This window comes from Eptesicus fuscus, chromosome 16 (genome assembly GCF_027574615.1).
Source record: "Eptesicus fuscus isolate TK198812 chromosome 16, DD_ASM_mEF_20220401, whole genome shotgun sequence".
Taxonomy (NCBI): Eukaryota; Metazoa; Chordata; class Mammalia; order Chiroptera; family Vespertilionidae; genus Eptesicus; species Eptesicus fuscus.
Genome location: NC_072488.1, coordinates 15,083,558 through 15,105,225, shown reverse-complemented (window position 1 = coordinate 15,105,225; position 21,668 = coordinate 15,083,558). Strand labels below are relative to the sequence as shown.

At 32.5% G+C, this 21,668-nt stretch overlaps 1 protein-coding gene and 1 non-coding gene across 5 annotated transcripts in view; one reads left to right on the top strand and one right to left on the bottom strand.

Moving 5' to 3' along the window:
- The window catches only part of MEMO1 (mediator of cell motility 1), a 101,066-nt gene extending 84,630 nt beyond the window's left edge, over positions 1–16,436 (top strand). For 2 of the 4 annotated variants that reach the window (XM_028140155.2, XM_054728363.1), the window contains exons 7-9: positions 4,617–4,693; positions 14,446–14,550; positions 15,746–16,435. In XM_028140155.2, coding sequence (XP_027995956.1) covers positions 4,617–4,693; positions 14,446–14,550; positions 15,746–15,877 — 314 coding nt within the window. In that variant the 3' untranslated portion in view covers positions 15,878–16,435. Of the gene's footprint in view, positions 1–855; positions 1,156–4,616; positions 4,694–14,445; positions 14,551–15,745 lie in introns of those variants that run through there. The other 2 variants (XM_054728361.1, XR_008558593.1) reach the window with 2 other exon arrangements.
- On the bottom strand, positions 15,061–15,167 carry LOC114230370 (U6 spliceosomal RNA). The gene has a single exon (XR_003616267.2). It is a non-coding gene; the product is annotated as a U6 spliceosomal RNA (small nuclear RNA).
- Positions 16,437–21,668: the final 5,232 nt, after the last annotated feature.

Below are 21,668 nucleotides of genomic sequence, written 5' to 3'. Positions count from 1 at the left end.
AATATGTGGCAACTATTAAAATGGTATTCTCCTAAATATGTATATCTTTATTCAGATTTCTACTTCATTATGTATAAAAAGTGATTATTTATGTATACTCTTCTTCCTTTCTGTTAGCCTCTTGGGTTATGAGGGTATTACTATTTTATAAGTATTTAATTTAGTTTGGGTATAAGTTAGCTGATTCCTGAAATGTACCTACTCTGGCTTTGATATTTATACATAACTGATTTCACATATTTAGGTTTTTGATATTTTACAAGTTTGAGAGAAGGTTAATACTTTTACATAATAACTAAGATTTCAGAATGAAAGGACTATAGTATTTTGCTTATAAAAATGATTACCTTATTTGGTGCTACTCAGAATATAATTCCTTTGTGAAATACATTTTTTCTCTGATAATGATTTCAATTATGAATGTCCCCAGTTTTAGGTCCTTATCTACCTCACAGGTTCTGAGGGTTAACTAAAATATTTTAAGACATAAACATAAAGTAATTAAGTGAATGTATAACAGTATAATTTTTACTGGACATACGTCTGAAAGTCTCTTATTGACTGATCTTTCAAGGGCTTTTAGATCATCTTTACAAGCTCATTGTTTAATTCTGCAACCTAGTTTATAGTTTAATGTTGAGGTATTTGATACTTTTTTATTTTTTTGTTTCGAAGTACTTAAAAAGTAGTATTGATTTTTGTACCATTCATTGTTCTGTTTGTCCTCATTAGTTGATTGTTGTGTGTTAAACAGACATCCCTGGAGCTTATTCTCCACACTCTGTGAATCCACTCATTAATCACCAGTCACCTTTGGAGATGGGAAAATTACTTACCTGTATTTCTTTTTCTCAGAAAGCGTGCTCTGGAATGGATTCACAAATGAGCTACCCTCCTTCTCTCAAAGAGTAAGGTTTCTGCTTTACAGGATTTTTTTCTTGGGTTATTTTTTCTCTCATCTTTTGAATTTGAAAAGAACTGAGGGAAGGCACCTGAAGAAACTACTGACATACTCACTAGGGGAGTTGCAAAGCTTGTGCTGTCCTAGGGGCAGTGCCAGTGGCTCTTAAAGCTAGAAAGCTCATACTTGGAGTTGAAACAGGGGCTCAAAAGAATCCATTTTCCCAGTGTACCTTCTGAAAGGATAAGTGTCAGGTAAGTAATTTTCTCTTACTATGTGATATGCTTTATTCATACTTATAAAAGTACGCAAGTCCAGTTCTCCAGGTGCATAGGCATCTGTGTTTGTGCCGTTTAGGGAGATAAGCTTTATTGAATGTTAGCAGAATTGTAAAAACAAAATATGTCTGCTCATGAGGTACATGAAATGATAATGTATTATAAGTCAACAATAAACATTTAATTAAAGATACATTTATGATCAGGGTATTGTGCTAGTGTTGTCATTGCTTTTATTTCTTATTAAATAAAATCTTGATAAACTTATTTTTTAATAATTAGAAACAAAAAATACCTTTTGAACTCAAATTTCAAGTGATGTTTAACTAAAATTGAGTGTGTATTAGCACGTGCATGCTCATACATACACACATGCACACACACACACACACACACACGCATATATATAGGCTAGGATAATGGCAGTTACTTTATTTTATGTTTTTAATGTTTTTATTGATTTTAGAGAAAGAGGAAGGGAGAGGGAGAGAGAGAAACATGAATCAGCTGCCTCCTGCATGCCCCTTAATGGGCATGTGCCCTGACCGGGAATGGAACCAGGGACATCTCAGTGCATGGGATAGTGCTCAACCAACTGAGCCACACTGACCAGGGCCAGTTATTTACTTTAAATGAGATGCTGACTGTATGTATATTGACCAGAATGAATTGCTGAAATAATTTTTAAATATTTATACAATTAACACGTTAAGCGCCTTGTCAGTCACCAGTGACTGAAACGGAAAGGAAGACAAACCAGGTTTGGCGCTTAACGTGTTAAAAAAATTATTGTGAGATAGTTTGAACTGTCATAAATAAGAGTTTTTCATTATAGTAGCTATATGTAGTGTCGATTTAGCTCCTTAACACATAGATTCTTTAGAACTCATCAAGTATTTCTAATCAGTTTTTCAACTACTAAATGCAAGGTCGCTACTAAAGAGTAGCAAAAATTAGATAGCAGAATATTAAACATTGACTCATTGATTTTCTGTGTATTTTGTCTTATTAAATTATATGTTGATTTAGTACTTTAAAGTTTTAAACATTTTATATACTTCTACTTCAGAAGAAGTTTTTAAGTGAAACTTACCTTTAAGATGATAAAATGGACATGACAATATTTTAAAAAAATATATATTTTATTGATTTTATTACAGAGAGGAAGAGAGAGGGATAGAGAGTTAGAAACATCGATCAGCTGCCTCTTGCACACCCCCTACTGGGGATGTGCCCGCAACCAAGGTACATACCCTTGACCGGAATCGAACCTGCGACCCTTCAGTCCGCAGGCTGACGCTCTATCTACTGAGCCAAACTGGTTTCGGCGACATGACAATATTTTAAAATATAGTTATACTTTTCACTTAGGATTAAGGCAAGTTTGGCCACCTTCTACCATTTGAAACAGTATCTCTGAACTTGGAAATAAGCAAAACAGACTTTTGAATAGCAAATGGCAATCACAAAGTCCGTGAATTTTTCTCTGGTCTTCAGAAAGGCAGTTATGTCCTGGTCACAGGGATTATTGGCTGCTAAAACTAGTAGCTATCTCCAGAAGCAAGAAAAAAGAACGCATTAGTGTATACCTGAAGTGATTCAGCTTCAAAGAATATTCATCTTGATTTCTTTTTTTTTTTTTTTTCATCTTGATTTCTTACAAGGATATTACTACAGTGATATTGAATCAGAATTTCCTTGTGTAAGATTATTCATTTAATTGTTCACTCAAAGATTTTAGGCAGCTTTGTCAAAAGAACTTGAAATTGAAGTGGACGTTTAATACCACTGATTTGAATCAAAAAATTATTATGACAGATTGTAAATTTGTCTTTGAACCTTCTGACAGTCACCTGGCAAAGAGAAAAAATAGGGTAAATTATATAGTTTTTATTAGGTAGAAGAAAGTACATAAATTCTTTAAAGACAAAAAAAATCTATACTTCTAAATTTTGATAGAAACGTTTGATGAATTATTTTAATATAGGGGTATTGAGTGATGAACTGTCACTGTTTAAGAATTTTTTCAGGGCAAGGTCTGTAGTGGATCTCAATGTTTACAAATAAGGTTTTTATATTCAGAAAGCAGACAACTGTCTTAGAACCTATTGCTTGATTCTAGGATATCATGTAAGATGCAATATTGATTGAATAATGGCTCTTGGGGGAAAATAAACTGCCACATTGAATACTTGTACACAGTAATGTTTATGAAAAGTTAAAATGTAACAGTTAAGGAAATATATATAGAGTAGAGAAGTGACCATTAAAGATGATCAGCATCAACAAGTAAATTAAGTTTTAAGAAACATGATGTCTGGTTTTTCAAAATAAGACATCAAAAGGGTTTTATAATTTTGCACCGCTCATTATTTATAACATGATATTTTTTAGCAAGATAAGCAGAAAACTTAAAAACTTAATTATCCAGTCTAAGAAATCTATCTTCTCAGGTGTGAGAATAATAATTAGATATGTGAACTTGATCTGAAAATGAAGCACAAGACACATAGTGTGTGCATACATGATTGCTGTGCTGTGATACCTTCCCAAATGCATTTTGGTACATCTTTTAAAATAAAGAAGTAGAAAAGTAATGAGTTCTTGGAAATAAGAGAGTTGCTGAAAGAAAGATTTAGATGCAACATAATTAGTATAATAATACTCCACAATTATGTGGGTTTAGAACACATTGTTTTAGGTTTTCTTCTGACTTTAGTTAGGAAGCAAAGTCTTTTGTTTTCTGTCTTCTTTTTGAGCTTCTTCCATTTTACCCTTTGGAGAACGGCTAACCATCGAATGTTCTGTGCTTGGACCCTTTTGAGATTTTATTGTCAGATTAGGACTGTTCTGTTGTGAATTCTATTTTAAGGCACTTGTATTGATCCTTTTCCAAGTAGAAAGTTTTGTGAAAATGAGATAAAAGTTTTTGAGGTAATAAAAATCACACAAACCACATGTATCTCTGATCTACACTTTATTTTTTTCTTCCCATAATAGAGATCAAATCTTTGCATTTGTTCAGCAAAAGCTAAGCTTTCATTTACTTGTTACATTGAGAGTTTTCTTAAACCAAAATTTTTTGCATCATATTCTTTGGGTTTACTCTCCATTATAGACTGATATAATATATTTAACAATGCTTCTAACTTTTAAGCTGTTTTGTTTCCTTAGTCTTTTGTATTGCTTGTGACTATAAGGTTTTACAATTTGAAATAGTTTTAACATTATAAAACACTGGTGATATATAATTTCTTTATTACCTTCCCAAATATGCCTTTTATTTTTATATACCAAGGGCTCTTGGGAATGATTCTCTCAGAGGCTTAAGCTGTGCTTTGCCTTCCTGGAGAACTGAAATTATTTGGTAAGCGATTGCGTTCTTTTTAGCTTCTAATTTTTCCCTATTTTATTTTGTACATGATATTTGTTTCAAGGTCAAAGGTTCCGTTACAGTTACTATGATGAATCCCAGGGGGAGATTTATAGATCCATTGAACATCTAGATAAAATGGTAAGTCTTTCAGGTGTGGGGTTTTAATGCTCTAAGATTTTTTTCTTTAATTAATTTCAGATTAGTGATTCAAGACTTAATATGTTGAAACAATGGACTAATAATTATTTATCTTTAAGTGTGCAAAATATAGTATGTAATCATATCAATATTGATTATAAAAAAAATCCCTGTTCTATTAGTGGAAATTTCCTTCGTCTTAATTTTATTTGATTAATGAGACAACTTAAGAATAATTAGATATAGATTTTTGATATTATTTGGGGGAATGTGTTAGTTTTAGGGACAACAGGGAACTAATGCCAATACTTACTGTTAAGTGGAAACAACCAGAACAAATTCTTAGTTTTTTAAAATTATTTAACTAGAGGCCCAGTGCACGAATTCATGCACAGGTGGGGTCTCACTGGCCCGCCCTGATTGGGGCCTATTGGGGCTGGGCTGGCCTGGGGTCTCACTGGCCCGCCCTGATTGGGGCCTATTGGGGCTGGGCTGGCCTGATTGGGGTGGGGGTGGGGATCAAGGGTGGGGCTGGCCGGGGGGAGGGGCTGCGGTCAGTTGGCCGGCTGGCCCCGCCCCTGATCAGGGTGGTGGGGGGCTGATCGGGGTGCAGTTCGCATCAAAGCAACTGGTCGTTCCAGTTGTTCTGGCGTTCTGGTTGCTTTGCTTTTATATATACAGATTCTATTTTTGGCCATTTAGATTTTTCTTAAATGGAATTTCAATTTTTTTAATTTTTAAAAATAATGTTTTTATTGATTTTAGAGAAAGGAAGGGAGAGGGAGAGACAGATAAAAACATCAATGATGAGAGAGAATCATCGATTGGCAGCCTCCTGCACACCCCACATTGGGGATTGAGCCCGTAATCCCGGCATGTACCCTGTCCGGGAATTTAGCTGTGACCTCCTGGTTCATGGGTCGATGCTCGGGCTGGCTGTTATTTTAAATATAGAATTTAAAAACGATTTTATTTTTACCTAGCCCAGAAATACAGTAGACATTGATCTTGTCATTTTTCTTGAAGTACTGTGGTAGTCATAGTACTTCTTTTAATGTTTAAAAGGTCATATAGATCATTTTGGTATCTATTCATAACAGAATATTAAACCTAGTAGGTATATCACTAACTTGCTCTGAACTTTGACAGATCCTTTCAGTTCTCTAGTCCTCAACTTGTCATCTCTGAGAGGAGATACTTGGAGTAGGTAGTCTCTAAATTGTCTTTAAACTCTATCAGCCTTTGAGTCTGATTTGTTAAAATCAACTTTACCACTGTGTTAGTAGCTTTATGCATATGTTTTAGTACAAGAATATTTAGTCTATAGTAGATCAAACGTTTTAGTAAGAAATCTTGATTTGAGCCTACAAGTAGATTATATTGCATAGTATATTTTATTAAAAGCCAGATGGAACAAATGCAAATTTAGTTACTTACAAGATTTTTATTATATTTAAATTTATTTTGTTACTTTAAATACAATTATAGCTTAATACTTTTACCTTTGGGATTTGTCTAGATTCAGTTTACCTTTCTTTTGACTTTATTATGTTGTCATTTTAGTCATTTAATTCTTTTCTGGCTTCTAGTTCTAATCTTATTTTTCTGAGCTTCAAGTATCAGTTGCCTCATCACTTATTTTCTTCATACAGCAAGTGGTTAGTAGGTGTCTGCAATGTATCTGGTACTCTGTGTAGCCTTAATGATGTTAAGAGGAGAAAACATGGTCTCTGACTTAGTGGAATTTATAGTCTAGTCTTTGAACAGACTTAAAAAGAAGTTATTACAATACAGAAGTATAAGAGATATTTAGGAGGTAGTATGGACACACTGGTCTCCTTAATGTTCCTCAGTAATGCCATATATGTGCCTAACTTAAGACCTTTGCCCTTTTTGCACTAGACTGTCTAATTTACCTCAGGGCTTTGCTCAGCTTTCACCTTCCCAATGAGGACTAGTGGCCACCCTTTTTAATTTTGCGTCCTATACACTCACTCTATTCAGTATTCCCAACTCACCTTACCTGGTCTACTTTTCCTCTTAACAGACTAAAAAAATTACTTATTTATTATAATTATGTTAGTCAGGATATTTTTTTTCCACCAGTGTATCTGATGTACTTAGAATAGTGATTAGAACATAATAAGTAGGTGCTCAATAAATATTTTTCAAATGAATGAATTAGTGCCTATTATCTTCCAGTATGCATAATTAAATTAAATGAATACCCTAATTGTATTTATAGGTGAAAGTAGTTTATGTAATAAATTAATATACATTTAATAATGTGAATGCTCAGGCACAACTCTATTAATAAAGACATACTGAAGGAGTTAGGTGCTTACACACATAGTATCATTAATGGGACAACTAAAAATGCAAACTTAGTAAAGTTGTAAACTAAACAAAGTATATAGTCTTCCCTCACTTTATAAGATAGTTCCATTCTTGGGAAATCTGTATATTAAAATCACATGAAACTTCTTTATGTTTGTATATAAAATAAACTTAGGATGTAGATAATTATAAGCAGGTTTTCACCTACATGGACATGGGAAAGTGTCATGGGATGAGAACAGCACTTTGTGTGTGGGACTGTCCTGGATTGCAGGACAATCAGCACCCTGGACTCCACCCCCAGTAGCATCTTCTCATTATTGAGACAACCCAAAACTGTGTCCACAGTTTTTTATTATGCTCTATGATGAACAATTACTTTATGAATTTACCCTGCTTTATTCTTCATTTTAGTACTTACTACTACATGATTATAACAGTATTTGTTGATTTGTTTGGCGATAACCTTCCCTATTAGATTATAAGCTTCATGAAATCAGGATCTTTGTCCATTTTGTATCAGCCTGACACTGGGTACTAAGTATATATTTGTTGAATGAATTGATGGATGATTGGATGGGGGAGTGGTGAGAAATGAAGCCAGAGAATCTAGAACTGGCTGTTTAAAGAATATTAAATAGGGAAGTGATAAAATCAGATTGTATTTGAATAGATCATATAGCTGCAGTGAAACAAATGGATTGGAGGGATGCCAGAGGAGAAATTAGTAGATTAGTTGGGTAATTCCAGTGAGAAATGGTTATTTAGACAGTGGATGGGGTAGTGATGTTGGAAGAGAGGGGGACAGAGTAGCTGTATTCAGTATATATAAAAGACAAATTTACAATAGGACTTGGAAAAGGAAGTATCAAGGATGGCCCCTAAATATCTGGTTTATGATACTGTGGTGGGGTATTGCTATGCACTTAGGTCAGAAACATAAGCTGATAGGTCCAGATATTTTAGGAGATGTGAGATCGTAAATTCTATTAGAGGATATACGCAGTTGCCTTTAAGACATTCAAGTGGAAATGTCAATCAAGTAGGCATTTGGATTTTCATCTTTCCAGTTATTATGGAGTGTATTTACTTTGTAGGCACTTGTGGAGCTATGGCAGTAAGCAAGCAGACTTGATCTCACAGAAATTTTATTCTAATGGGAGGGAGATACACATTATTTTTAAAAAGGTAAGGATGGTCCAGTGGTTAGAGCATTGGGTGTGGGCTGAAAGGTAATAGGTTTGATTCCCGGTTAATGGCATGTACCTGGGTTGCAGGTTCGATCCCCAGCCCCTGGTCAGGGCACACACATGTGGGGAGACAACCAGTTGATGTGTCTCTCACATCGATGTTTCTCTCTCTCTCTCTCCCTTCTCTGCTTCCCTCCCTTCTACTCTCTCTGAAAAAGCAATGGAAAAAATATCCTCTGGAGAGGATTAACAAAATAAAATAATAATAATAATAATAATAATAATAATAATAATAAAAAAAGGTAAGGATGTGTGTAAATTAGTTTCCAATAGTGATGTGTGCTATTCAGAAAATATTTAAATGGCTTTGAGATAGCAAATGATTCTAGGCTGATTGGAGAAAGACTTCCTTGAGGAGGAACATTAAACTGAAATATAAATGATAAGGAGGAGCAAACCGACTACTGATCAGAGGGAAGACCTCCACTGAAGGAACTGCCAGTGCAAAGACCTTAAGTTGGGAAAGATGCTGCTGGGTTAGGAGAAAAGAAGAAAGGCCAGTGCTGCAGTGGTACAGTAGGTAAGGGTAAGAATGGTCTGAGCTTTATAAGAGAGGCAGGGGTCACATAGTGCAGGGCTTTTTTTCCAGGATAAGAAGTTTATGTAAGTGCAGTAGGAAGTGAGGTGAGTTAATTTACGTTATTTTAAAGGTTACTCTGGCTGTTGTAGAGAATGGGTTCTACACCAGGGTCAGGAGTAATAACGGTGGGTGTTGGTAGTAAGTTAGGGAGGGATGATAGATGGTAATTAAAGCCAGGGCAAAGATGAGATTGTCTACAGTAGTAGTTATCAATTCTGGTTTTACAATTGAAATAATCTGTGGAACTTTTTGAAAATAGACCTGCCTGTACCTACCCCTGGATATCCCCTTTGGTAGTATAGAGTCACAACATCTTTATTCCTAAAATAGCTTTGTAGGTAAATTTGAACTGGCCCACTATGGTTCTTGATCTGTTGAAGTTTTCTCCCTTTCTTTTCTCTTTATATTACTTGTGAACTTTAATCAGGCAACATTTAATTTTGCAAATGTAAGAATTTGCAAATCAATGAATGATGTTTTTAGCATATGGAAGATGTTTTCCCCAAAACATTGGCTTACCTGTTGATCTCAAGTGAGTAAACATAATAGCATCCTTTGGAACTCTCTAGAACTGTGTTCATATCTAAGTACTTTAATAGTCTTTGTTATTCTGTATTTATGTTATATATAAACACCCATACTTAATTCTTTTAACCTTTCTACTAACTGTTGTTAGTTTATATTAAGAGTGCTAGCTTAATTTGTCTCTTTTGAGACAAATTGATCAGTTAAATAGACCTTGGTTTCTTGCTTTGAGGCAGAACAACAACAAAAAAGTATCATTTACCCATTGGCATGATTATCATACTTTTCCTGAAATTGTTGTCTTTTATGCTAGCTTCAAAGTCTTTGAAACTTCAAAAGTATAAGTAGAACCAGTGAGCTTTAGGTGACTTCTAAATCTGCATCTGACTTACCTTACTTTAGATGTCCAAAGAAGCATAATTTAAAATTTTTTATTTAAGGAGCCCGGAATATCACTTCTGAATAAATATCGAGTATTTGCTTCATATTAATATGATTGATTTTAATATTTGTTATAACATTTGACTTGGAGTTGACTTTTGTGGTCTATTTATTGAAGCATTTCTATTTATGTATAGATTTTTAAATGGCTTATAAGTGTTCTGTTCTTGTATTAGCATGCTGTTAATTCAAGTTATAAATCAATTCTGGGAGTTAGAATAAATGGATTAAAGTAATAAGAATGGTTTAGCTCTGTTTGTATACTCATGTATGTATGTTTTTATACCTATATGTGTATATGTACTCTCACTGTTAGGCAGACTTTCTTATAATAAAGTGTTTTCTTAATTGATTTATATAACTAAATGGTGAATATTCCTCTGTATATTTCTTTCTTCAAGTATCATTTTATGTTATAAATAATCTCATTTATTTGAGAACCAATATCTTAGTTTCCATATTCAGTCTTTTCAGAGCAAATACAGTGAAATTGGTGGTTCTCTTTGTAAGTATTAAAAAAATGTTAGTAATTCTGAATTATAAATAATATACATTTTGAAAGTTTGATAGAGTGAAAAGAAATTATTTTTAAGTATAAAATTTTAGATTTAACCTGTTTAAAATTTGTGTGTTAACTAGTTTTGGTCCTTTTTCGTTACCAGAAAAGTCTTGTTAAATGTAGTTATTAAAAAGCTAGGAAACCAACGAAGGAGGTTCTAGGTTCCAAAGCAAAAGAAAAATAGCTGTTTTTATTACAAAATGTTTATATCTCTAGCATTTGAGTATCTTGGAAATTAATTATGTGAAAAAATACATACATAAAGAAAAAATATATAAAAAGATAAAGTGGATCTTCCAAATGTTGTATTTGAGGGAGCGAGGTAACTGGTTATAAGATACAGATTCTGAAAGTCATAATATTATTAGCTACTGACCATGGTTTTTTGGTAATTAGTACTTTGTAATTTCAGGAATTACAGTGACCAAAGCAGAACATATTTTTAAACATTGATTTTTGTTAATTTCTTAGATCACACACTTGAAACATTAGCCATACTTATACATATTTTATATATATTACATGATTATTTTTTCTGTACCACTTTTGATGTAGACCAATGTTTCAATATGGACATTGGCAAATTACTTATGATTTGGCAGAGAGAATCCGAAAATGTCATTGTAGTCATCCTTACAACTCCTTCCACATTTATTAGTAATCACTTCATTTTCTTTTAACTTCAGCTACTTTTCTTCCTTTCCTGTAACTCTTTTGAAAGTGAAATTATTCATATTTGTCTACTCATACCTTTCTCTTGACTTAGGCCAATAGTTTCTTTAGTAGTCTTTAGCAGTTGTAAAACATCATTTTTAAGATAGCTAGCTATTTAAGATAATGATTTAAGATAGCTATATATCATCTTTAAGTTAGTACATTGCTTCTTAACACAACGGTCTTTAGGGTGATGTTTTTTTTCCCATAAAATTTTTTTCACTATACGATTTTATCTTGATGCCTCTTACAGAAAACAGAATATTTTCTGTTCTCATCTTACCTTCCTAAATGTGTACTTATCTTTCCAACATAAATGTACAACGTCACTTAAAAAGAGTCCTAATGATTTGATAATATGATTAATTATGTGTTCATAATTAGAAGACATGATTCTAGTTTTAATTTCTTAAAGACCTCCAAAAAAGTTTAGCTACTCTTTTGTGTTCGTTATTTTAGAGGGAGATTACTTCTGGGAGATAATAATTAAATAAAATTTAAGTATTTTATTATATATAGATAAACTTTTTTAAAAGGGGAGTTTTTTGTTATTTTACCAGAGTCCTGAATCTGCAGTTCTGTCAGTTAAAACTGCCTATTTAGTTTAGGACTGCCATTGGAATTGGATTGCAAGCTTTCACCCTTTACTGGGAGGGTGAGGACAATGATTGATGCCATCTGCCCTTCTCCCCCTCAAAGTAGAGAGTTGACTTTCAGTCTGAGGATTTCTTGCTGAAGCTACTAAATTCTTCGGAAATCCAGTCTTTATGGATAGACTTTTGGTGTTTATAATATCTGATTTGTACCTTAGAACTGAGTGGGTAGTGACTCACTTCACTGCTCCATATTAGATTCAATTCATGTGAACAGATACTCAGTATACTAGGCTATAGGCAAGCTTTCCATCACCTGGACCTTAGATTCACTGATCATACCTTCCAGTATTTTAAGAAATGAAAAAGTTAATTAGGCATATTTGAGAAGCATTTTTCATCGTCTTGGAATTTTGGTAATAGTAATTTCAAAATTGTTAGCATCAAAGCATAAACATATACAAAAGCATATTTGCCAGTGTTCTGTATTAGTTAATGGATGTCCCATTTTGCAATTTTATCATTATTATTGTTTGTGTACTTCATGAATTTTTCTGTTGTAAAGCCTTAACTTTTCTCTGTCCCTCTTTTATTAAAAGACATACCTCTTAACTATTAGATTCATCAGAGAATTGAGTGTAATGAAATTGATTCTTGCCCTACTATGTATATAACACATTTTGGGGAATTAAAATTTTAAATTTAACCCCTTATATTCCATCATCACAGTCTTTTATTGTTGTAATTTAACCAGTATCTTCATTTTGAACATTTTATTTAGTAGCGTCTTCTACATTTATAACTTTATATCTTTCTATATTAAATTTCTTGGTCAGTTTCACTGAATTCTTTTCTTCTAAAGTGGAGTCATTATTTTCCTTCTCTTTGAATTCCTCATGTCAATATATATATTTCATACATTTGTTCAAAAATGTGCTTTGAGATTTTAATATTAAAACATACATTGGAACCTCAATGCCACATAGTTTATTAATGATTGGAATTCTGTTTAAGGTAAGCTGTCCTAGACTTCATCCAAGAGCATTAACATTCTCATGTAACATGTATACCATATTATTTAAAGATATTATTTGAAGAATTGTTGGTATGTCTTTTGTTATACGAGGTAAGGCCAGAGTAGTCAATGAGAAAAAGCCTAGGATTAGAAAGAGGCAAGCTTTTAACCTTCTTCATGTTTGTTTCATCATCTTTAGGGAGTTATATCTTGATTATCTGTATTTATGGAAAAGATTTGTTACTTCATCTCTGCTTGGTTTAGAAATACATTGTGTGATTTTTCTTTGCACCAGAATTATAATACTAATTGTTGATCTTAACTTCTAAGGTAGTTCATCTGTCTCCGAGCTTACACCAAAGTCAGTGGAGACTGTTGATGTGGAAGCCTTGTAGTTGGCAGGGGAAAACCAACTTAGCATTAAGCACTGGTTGTGGATAAGTCTGAGAATGGCTAATTGATATGCAAGCAATTGAAAGTTGATTATACATGCATATGCCTGTCTTTTAGCTATAGTTGCAGCAGAATGTAATAATGTTTGTGAAGGACTTAAATATTGTGTAAAAAGACTCTTTATTTAAATTTTGGTGCTGCCACTGCAATATTTGTATATCATCTATGATTACTATCATTTTTCAGATGACTGTTCATCTGATTATTCCAGGTGCTTTTTACACATTACTTGTTTTGTTGAAACATGTTGAAATATAATTTTAAAACCACACAAAATATATTAGTTCATTCCCTAGTTAAACTACCATTTACATTTCTCTTGGAGGATATTAATCCAGTTTATTGAACACAAATGTGTTTTACCAGAATAAGAAAACAAGGTAAGGTAATTGCTGAATGAATGAGTTAGAATAATTAATTTATTTGCCCAACTCAGATGAGTTAAAGTTGCCCTTATGTATTAATGTATTATTAACACATTATTTAAATGCATTTGCAGAATAAGGGATTTAGTGTAAACAAGCATCTGATTTATAGTGATTGTTCTAATAGTAGTCTAAACACTGATTCTGAATGAAAATCTTGAAAATAAAGCATCGTAGTTTAAAGTATTAAAGAAATAAAAAGCTTTTCTTTTTTAAAATTTGTTCATAAATGACTTATTTTGTTAACCTTTTATTAATCTTTTATGCACTTTAAATTAATTAAAAATATCAAACTATTTTTTTTTTTTTTTAGTTTGTAGTATCTTCTTTATCACATACCCAGAATACTGATGACTTAAAATGTCTTTAAGTTTAGTTATGGAAATAGTTAAATTACAATCAACTCTTGATTATGCCAATGGTAGGAGAAATATAGCGGATATCGGGAAAAACAGGTATATGTCAAATTTAATGTTATGAAAATTTTCACAATAGGTTTACTTTAAAAATATGTAAAAATATAAAATTATGAAATGCTTGACGATTACCAGCTAATTAGCAACTGGTGAAGGTGGTATAGAAACATACGAGGAGACCAGAGAAAACTAAATGGGGTTAAAAGTTTTCTATTAATGAAGTATATGTATTATTGAGAGTTGACTATGAGATTAGCTTTGAACAAATGTTTGGTATTTTACAAGGTTTATTTAATGTATTCTATTTACTTCTTAATTAAAAAATTACAGTGTTTAGCTCTAAGTAACAGTTTTTAAATGTAACTAGGAAATAATAGTGTCCTTTTTTCCTTTTTCTTTCATTTTCTTTTTCTCTTCTCTCTCCTCGCCCCCACTTATTTTTAGGGTATGAGTATTATAGAACAGTTAGACCCCGTGTCTTTTAGTAATTACCTGAAGAAGTACCATAATACTATATGTGGAAGACATCCCATCGGAGTGTTACTAAATGTGAGTCCTCAAGAAGCCTTGATTTTTAATATTTGATCCTGTGATGTTTTAAAATATCTTTAATTCTTAAGGTAACTTATTAGCATTGGTTTTAGGTACATACAGTCAGTTTTCTTTTAGTACATTTAAGATCATTTGGATTTCCATTGTTTTGTTTACCTGAATAAAGTTATATGTCACTGGAAGGTAGGCTGATACTTTCTTTTAAATGCAGAAAGTTATTTAGAATACAGACCCATTTTCTCTAGGTTCTCAGCCAATTCTAGTATCCTTTTTATAAATATAAACCAAAGTAACCTTTCAAGAGATGTTCTTATTGATTTCTTGGCTTTATTTAGTGTCCTAGACTCTATAAAAATAAATAGAAGATTTTGTTCTTGAACTTTAGAAATGTGTAAGTTAATAAAGCAAGACAGATGACATGTATATATTTTTCTCTTTACAAGATTTACTACAAATGTAATTCATTTAAGAAATGAAGGTAATAGGCAGAAGTCTTTTTTTTTTTTTTTTAATATGGAACGCTTCATGAATTTGTGTGTCATCCTTGCCAAGGGGCCATGCTAATCTGCTCTGTATCGTTCCAATTTTAGTATATGGGCTGCTGAAGTGAGCACCAGAAGTCTTGGTTAGCTGAAATTTTGAAAGAATAACATTAATATTTTCCCTACTAGATAAAACAACATGGATTTTCTGAAAGAAAACGCAAGACTTTTTTAAGAAAGAAGGGAGTGTATACTCAGGAACAGGAGGAGGAGGAAGTAATAATAGGCTCGATTAAAGTAAAAATCCTGGTATACCTCTTGAAACTTAATTTATATACATTTTAACCTTAGCTAGAGTCAGACAAAGAACAGACTGCAGCAATTCAAGATAGTAGAAGTAGCTAAGATTTGGTTTAGAGAAAAGAGAGAAAGATGCTATGAATTAATTTGTTTTTGTTTTTAAGTGGTCTTATTAAATACAAGGAGAGGTAGGGGTGGAAGATGACTGATATTTACCTAGAAGCTATGTTAGGAGAAGTACTGTGATAGAATTAAATAAGGAATTGTCATTTATTCCTGTTTAACATGAGGTGAAGAGAAATTCAAGAAACAAGTGACGAGTAAAAGTGATCTAGGCTCCAGCTGTGAAGTGGGCAAAGTTAAGCCACCAATGCATTCAAAGAGTGCTAATCACATCTTTCTTTTTTTAGGCTATCACAGAGCTCCAGAAGAATGGAATGAATATGAGCTTTTCCTTTTTGAATTATGCTCAGTCAAGCCAGTGCAGAAACTGGCAAGACAGTTCAGTGAGTTACGCTGCTGGAGCACTCACGGTCCACTGACGCTCTGAATCCTCAGGGATGCCACCTGCACATACTCATGCTCTGTTCGGGGTCCCAGCCTAGCCCTTACCAAGATCCAGATCCTGGTTTGGGGGGATTCTGAAACCTCAAACTAATAGAACTTTCTTCTCTTCTTTTCTAGTAGGTGTAGTCCTTCCTTAATTTCAACTCATTAAAAAAAAATGCTTTATAGTTTAGGGCAGTGGAAGGAAGGCTGGCATCAAATATTTTGATCAAAGAAGATGGCAATGTCATGGGCCAGTTGTGGCAGTGTTTTGAAAAGTAACTTGTAAAGCATTTACCATATCCTAAATTTGCACTCTTTGCAGACTTGTGCACATATATTCCGCTTTCAGAATAGTTTTGCAAATTGTACACAGACAAAAAAGGTGGAAGCTTTTTAATAAAGAAATTGCATTTATAAATGATCTGTATTAGAATATAATAATTCTCCAGTTATAGTCAATTACTACCCGTGTTGTACAACAGATACCTTCTATTTTAGTTGCTAATAAAGGGCTACACAACTCAAAATAGTCTGATTTAAACTTATTGCTCTGTGGTATATATGAAAATTGTTTTATATTAATTCATCTCAATTTTTATGTTAAAAGTGGTAAACTTCAGTTCTTATATAAAAATATGTTAGGATGTATTTTATATTTTGCATACATATGTGATTTTTTTATCACAGATATTAGAATCATATTTTAAAGTTAGCTTTTTAAATTACAGTTTCTTTTTGTGTGTGTGACATCACTTTGTGTCATTACTATATTGTATATTCAAGATTGATAAAAGAACATAGATGTAGTCCTTTCCTCCAAAGATAGTGTTTGATAGGCAGTAGTCTGCAAATGAGGAAACATTGAAGAATGTTCTTAAGAGTTTTTCAAATTATTGCAGACCATAGACTGCTGCTATGCTTTTTTAGTGCTTTAAGCACTTTGACTTGAATTTTTAGCAAGACATCATTAACAATTAACAACAAAAAGCCACTGGATTTTTTTATAGTTCTAAAATATTTTTTCATGACTTTCGGTGCGGCTCTTCCAACTAAAATAATGGTATGGTGTTGTATTTCTTTCTTTAGCATAGACCAATTCTAGTCACATTGGGAAAAAATGTAATTCAGTGAGTTAATTATTGGCCACTATGCATGTACTAGATTACACCTATTTTAATCTAACAGTGGGTATCTTCATTACATTGGAGAGCATTTATATCTTCAATGTTATACCGGAATAGCACAATTTTTAGATGCCTTGCACCAATTTTATTTAAAAATTGCATTTCTTATTTACTAAATATCAACTTTCTATACGCAAAAATTGAGATAAAATAATGCTGCTTTTGGATTAAAAATAACCCACCTAAACATGTGTGGAAATTATACTCTTAACATATTACTGATTTATTTCCCATCATTTAGATACATTTTTAAGTGCTATAAATATTTATTCCTCATTTACTATATAGAATGTAAAATTTTCAAAATTGACTATGGAATGAATTTTTAATATTTTCTGAGTATAAAACTAATACATGACTATTATGGAAAGTTTAGAAAATACTGAAAAGTATAAAGAAGAGAAAAAATTGTCTGCAATTTCACTATCCAGAGATAATACTGTTAAAATTTTTTGTATTTTCTTTCAGTCTTTGTCTATGCTATTTATATGTATGAGTGTGTACATGTGATTGTGTGTGTGCATAATAACAATATTGAGATTATACTGACCATATAGTTGTATCCTACTTTTATAACTTAAGGTCATAAGTCCTTCCCAATATCTTTGAAAATGTAATTTTTAAAAATGACTGCCTAATATTCTGTTATATGAATATACCATAATTGAACCCATTCTCTCTTTGGATATTAGATTGTTTCTAATATTTCAAAATTATAAATAATAGCAGATGGACATCTTTGTATGTGAAATTTGAACTCTATATTAGACTAGTTCTTTAGGGTATATTAATGGAAATGGGATAATTGGTTTAGATGCTGAGAACTTTTTATGCTCTTTAAAATATTTCCAAATTACCCTTCAGAAAATTTGTGCCAAATTAGCAATATAGGCGTACTCATACTGCTCTTCTCGACTATTGATTTTTATTTTTTTAAATCTTTGACAGTTTGTTAAGCAAATATTTGTTTGTTCTTTTGATCATTCTAATTAATGAATGGCTTTACAATGAATCAGTTTTTTCCTTCTGTAATGTTATAGTTGATTGTTTAATAAAAAACACAAGAGGGTTGCTAGGTTGAGTGGGTAGTAGCCTTATTAGTATGTTTACTGTACATTTAAAACTCTAGAATATTTTAACTTCACCCCTTTCCTAGAATATGAGCATGTCTTTCATGCTCAGTCATTAAGTAGAAAGAGTCCCAAACTGATAGTTGAGTGTTGGGTTCTAGTTCTGCCTCTGCTACTAATTAATTCTCTCACCATAAATATTTCGTGTTGTATCAAAACTTTCTCACCTGTAAAACATGGAGGTGATCTCTTAAGCACTTTCCAGTTTCAAAGTACTTTAATGTTGTGATTTTACTCTTTAGAGATTCTGGTGTCACATATGTTTAAAGCTACATGATTGAATTATATTAGAAGTATTATCTTTTCCTTATAACTCTACATACATGAAAATGAAAGTCATTTTTAATAGAAAAGGAAAATTAATATGTATTATTTAATGTGGTTAATATTACCTAAATTGTTGAACTTAAGCTTTTCTACTTTAAGTGCCTTTAGCAGTGTTTTGTATTTGAAATCTAAAATGTAAAGGAAATTATTATGTAGTTTTATATAGTTTCTTCTTTATTTTTACTTTGAGTTATTTGCAACTTTTTTTTTAAACCTTAGATTACACAGAGCAGTGTATTCATGGATTCTTCACTATTTCACTAGTGAGTTCTTGAGAAATGTATGTTAAAAGATTAGCTCAGTGAGCAGGTAAGTAAATTCTTCATGTTGCGTGGGTAACAGTCTTTATACAGAGTAGGATAAAGGACTATTCAGATAGTCCAGTGTTTATATTTAGATATTTTTAAAATATGGGTGGTACAGGCATCCGGAGTTGATTAATGGTTATTGTTGTAAATCTCACAAATTTTCTTTGGTAGCAAATAGTTCATTACACTAGAGTAAGAGGTTGGCAAATGCTTTTGGTAAAGGGTCACATAGTAAATATTTTGGTTTTGCAGGCCAAATGATCTCTGTTTTATTTATTTACCTTTGTTATTGTAGTACAAAAGCAGACATAGACAATGTGTTCCACTAAACCCAAAAGACACTGAGCTGGATTTGGTCCGTGGCTGGTAGTTTGATGTCCCCTGTCCTAGATGGTGTAGTTCACTTGTAGTTCAAATTATTGGCTAGTAATTTAAATTACAACAAATGGTTAATTTGATGTAGTTTAGTTTGCTGGTGTTATTTAGGATTATAAAGGTAAGTGGGAAGTGGGTAAGAGAAAATAGGAACTCTTAGGAACTCGTGTTAAAAACAGTTTGAAGCCCTTTTATTTTCTGGAGCCCACTGGAGGTTTGTTTAGCTGCCATAAATTGAGTCACGAGTGGGATTTGTGATTGGTTGTTGCAAATTATATAAATTTTTCCAAGCACTTGACTACCTAGATCAGTGATGGGCAACCTTTTGAGCTTGGTGTGTCAAACTTCGCCAAAAAACTGAGCATAACTTGGGTAGTGTGTCACTTTGAGGAAAAAAACATTATTTCGCAAATGTTTCATCCTCAGGAGCAGCAAATGTTTCATCCTCGGCATGCGGCCACCTCAGTGGCCGCGTGTCATTAGAAATGGCTACGCGTGTCAGGTTCGCCATCACTGACCTAGATGGTAGTAAAGAATGGATTAAAAAAAAAAAAAAAGAATGGATCAGATGTACCCTTTTACCTGAGTATTTTAGGACACCAGACCAATAATTTAAGAGAGATTGTGAAATGTGAGACTTCGTTTTTGCCATGTAAAGACTTCTATTACCATCACTTTACACCTTCCTCTCTCCCCAATATTTAGGAAGGACGTAAACTCAGAATAAAAGTTATTTAACCTGAAAAAAATTTAAGTCGATGGAAGAATTATTACACTGTTCTTTTCTCATTTACTCTAGATCACTGAAAACTTCAAGTATCAGTCCATAGATTGGCAGTTGGGAAGTGCCGTGATATAGTTGCTGAAAGACCTAATGTAGTTATAAAACCATTATTAATCAAGAGATGTAATAAACCAAATGTATTCTGATATTTAGACTGAAACATTTACATTATTTGTTAAATGGTATGTGCCACACGTTTAGAGGGACATTATGAGTTAAATGTTCACAGGGAGGCAACCAGAATGGGAAAGGCCTGAGTGGTGTGGTAAGTGGGATGCGGTCCAAGAAACTGGCGATATTTATTTTGGAGAAGATAAGATTTGAGCAACTGCCATATGTAAGAAGGAATAGGATTACTCTGTGTTGTTATTGATGGGAAAATTAATTGTAAGAAATGAAAGTTTCTGGTTCCGTATTTAATGTTCTGTATGAGGATTTCTAAATGAAAAGTGGCTTTGTCCTCATATAAAATCATTGAAGTATTCAAACAAAAGCTAGGTCGGGGTTCTAAAGTAGAATCCCTGTACTCTCGGCATCAGCATCACCTGGATATATTATGGTATAGATCTAAAATTATGTGTCACCAAGCTGAAAAAAGCTAGTATAATTAGTACAAGTAAAATGAAACATATTTCATTTGTATAAAACTCTTAAGGGAAGTAATTTTTAAGTAAAAATTGATTTTGATAATTTAACACTAACTTTTAACACATAACTTGATAAGATGATTGTTATTTAATGGTTAGTGGTGGAACATTGGACCCTTAGGATATTTAATGTACTTTTGTTTAGTTACAACATTTAAATATAAGGTAGAGTTCTGCCATTTACCAAAATAATTTAAGTTGTCTTTGAATAAGTGACCTATCTTTATTAAACACAGATTCTTTTTGAATCTAAAACAGCCATATCATTAGCAGAAAAAAAGGGTATTGAAGGAGCTTGTTCTTTTTTATACCTATTAATGTCAAAATGGTAGAAGGGGAATGAACAGCAGCTGGTAGATAACTTTTTATCTACGCTCTTCTCTCCTCCTACCTGCAAATAGAGCTGAGTGGCATGTCACAGTGTCATAATTTGGTAAAGTTGCCCTCAAGCAATGCCTTTTAATAGTCATTCTTGCGGATGGATTTAGTTAGCCTATCATGAGTTTATTGATATAGTCTGCTTGTTGGGTACTATGTGAAGAATTTTAGGGTTTTAGGTCTGACATTTGTCCAAGGGTTCTACAGTGACCCCAGAGTGGTTTGTACCCACATTTATTCTGTGTGTGTGTGTGTGTGTGTGTGTGTGTAATTCTAATGTAAGATTTTGGCCAATCACCCTATAAAAACAATGGAAAAAAATTAAAAGCCAGTTCTCCTGATTTTGAAAGCCATAATGTAATGCAATTGGTTTTTCATATAAATTGTAAATTATGTTCAAATACATATTTTATACTGTAAACTAAGGTTTGTAACTTTACTAGATATACTAGGCATATTTTTTTCTGTCCTAATATTAAAAACCTAATATTAAAACCAAAGAGAATATAAATACCATTATTGAGAAGGTATTGAAGGCCAAGTGTTTTAGACCATGAATATGATCTGAGTTCTGGTCTTTAAATCTGCCAGTGTAAATTTTTGGAAAATATTTTAATTTTTCTGACCATGATATTCTCTGAATTACTTACT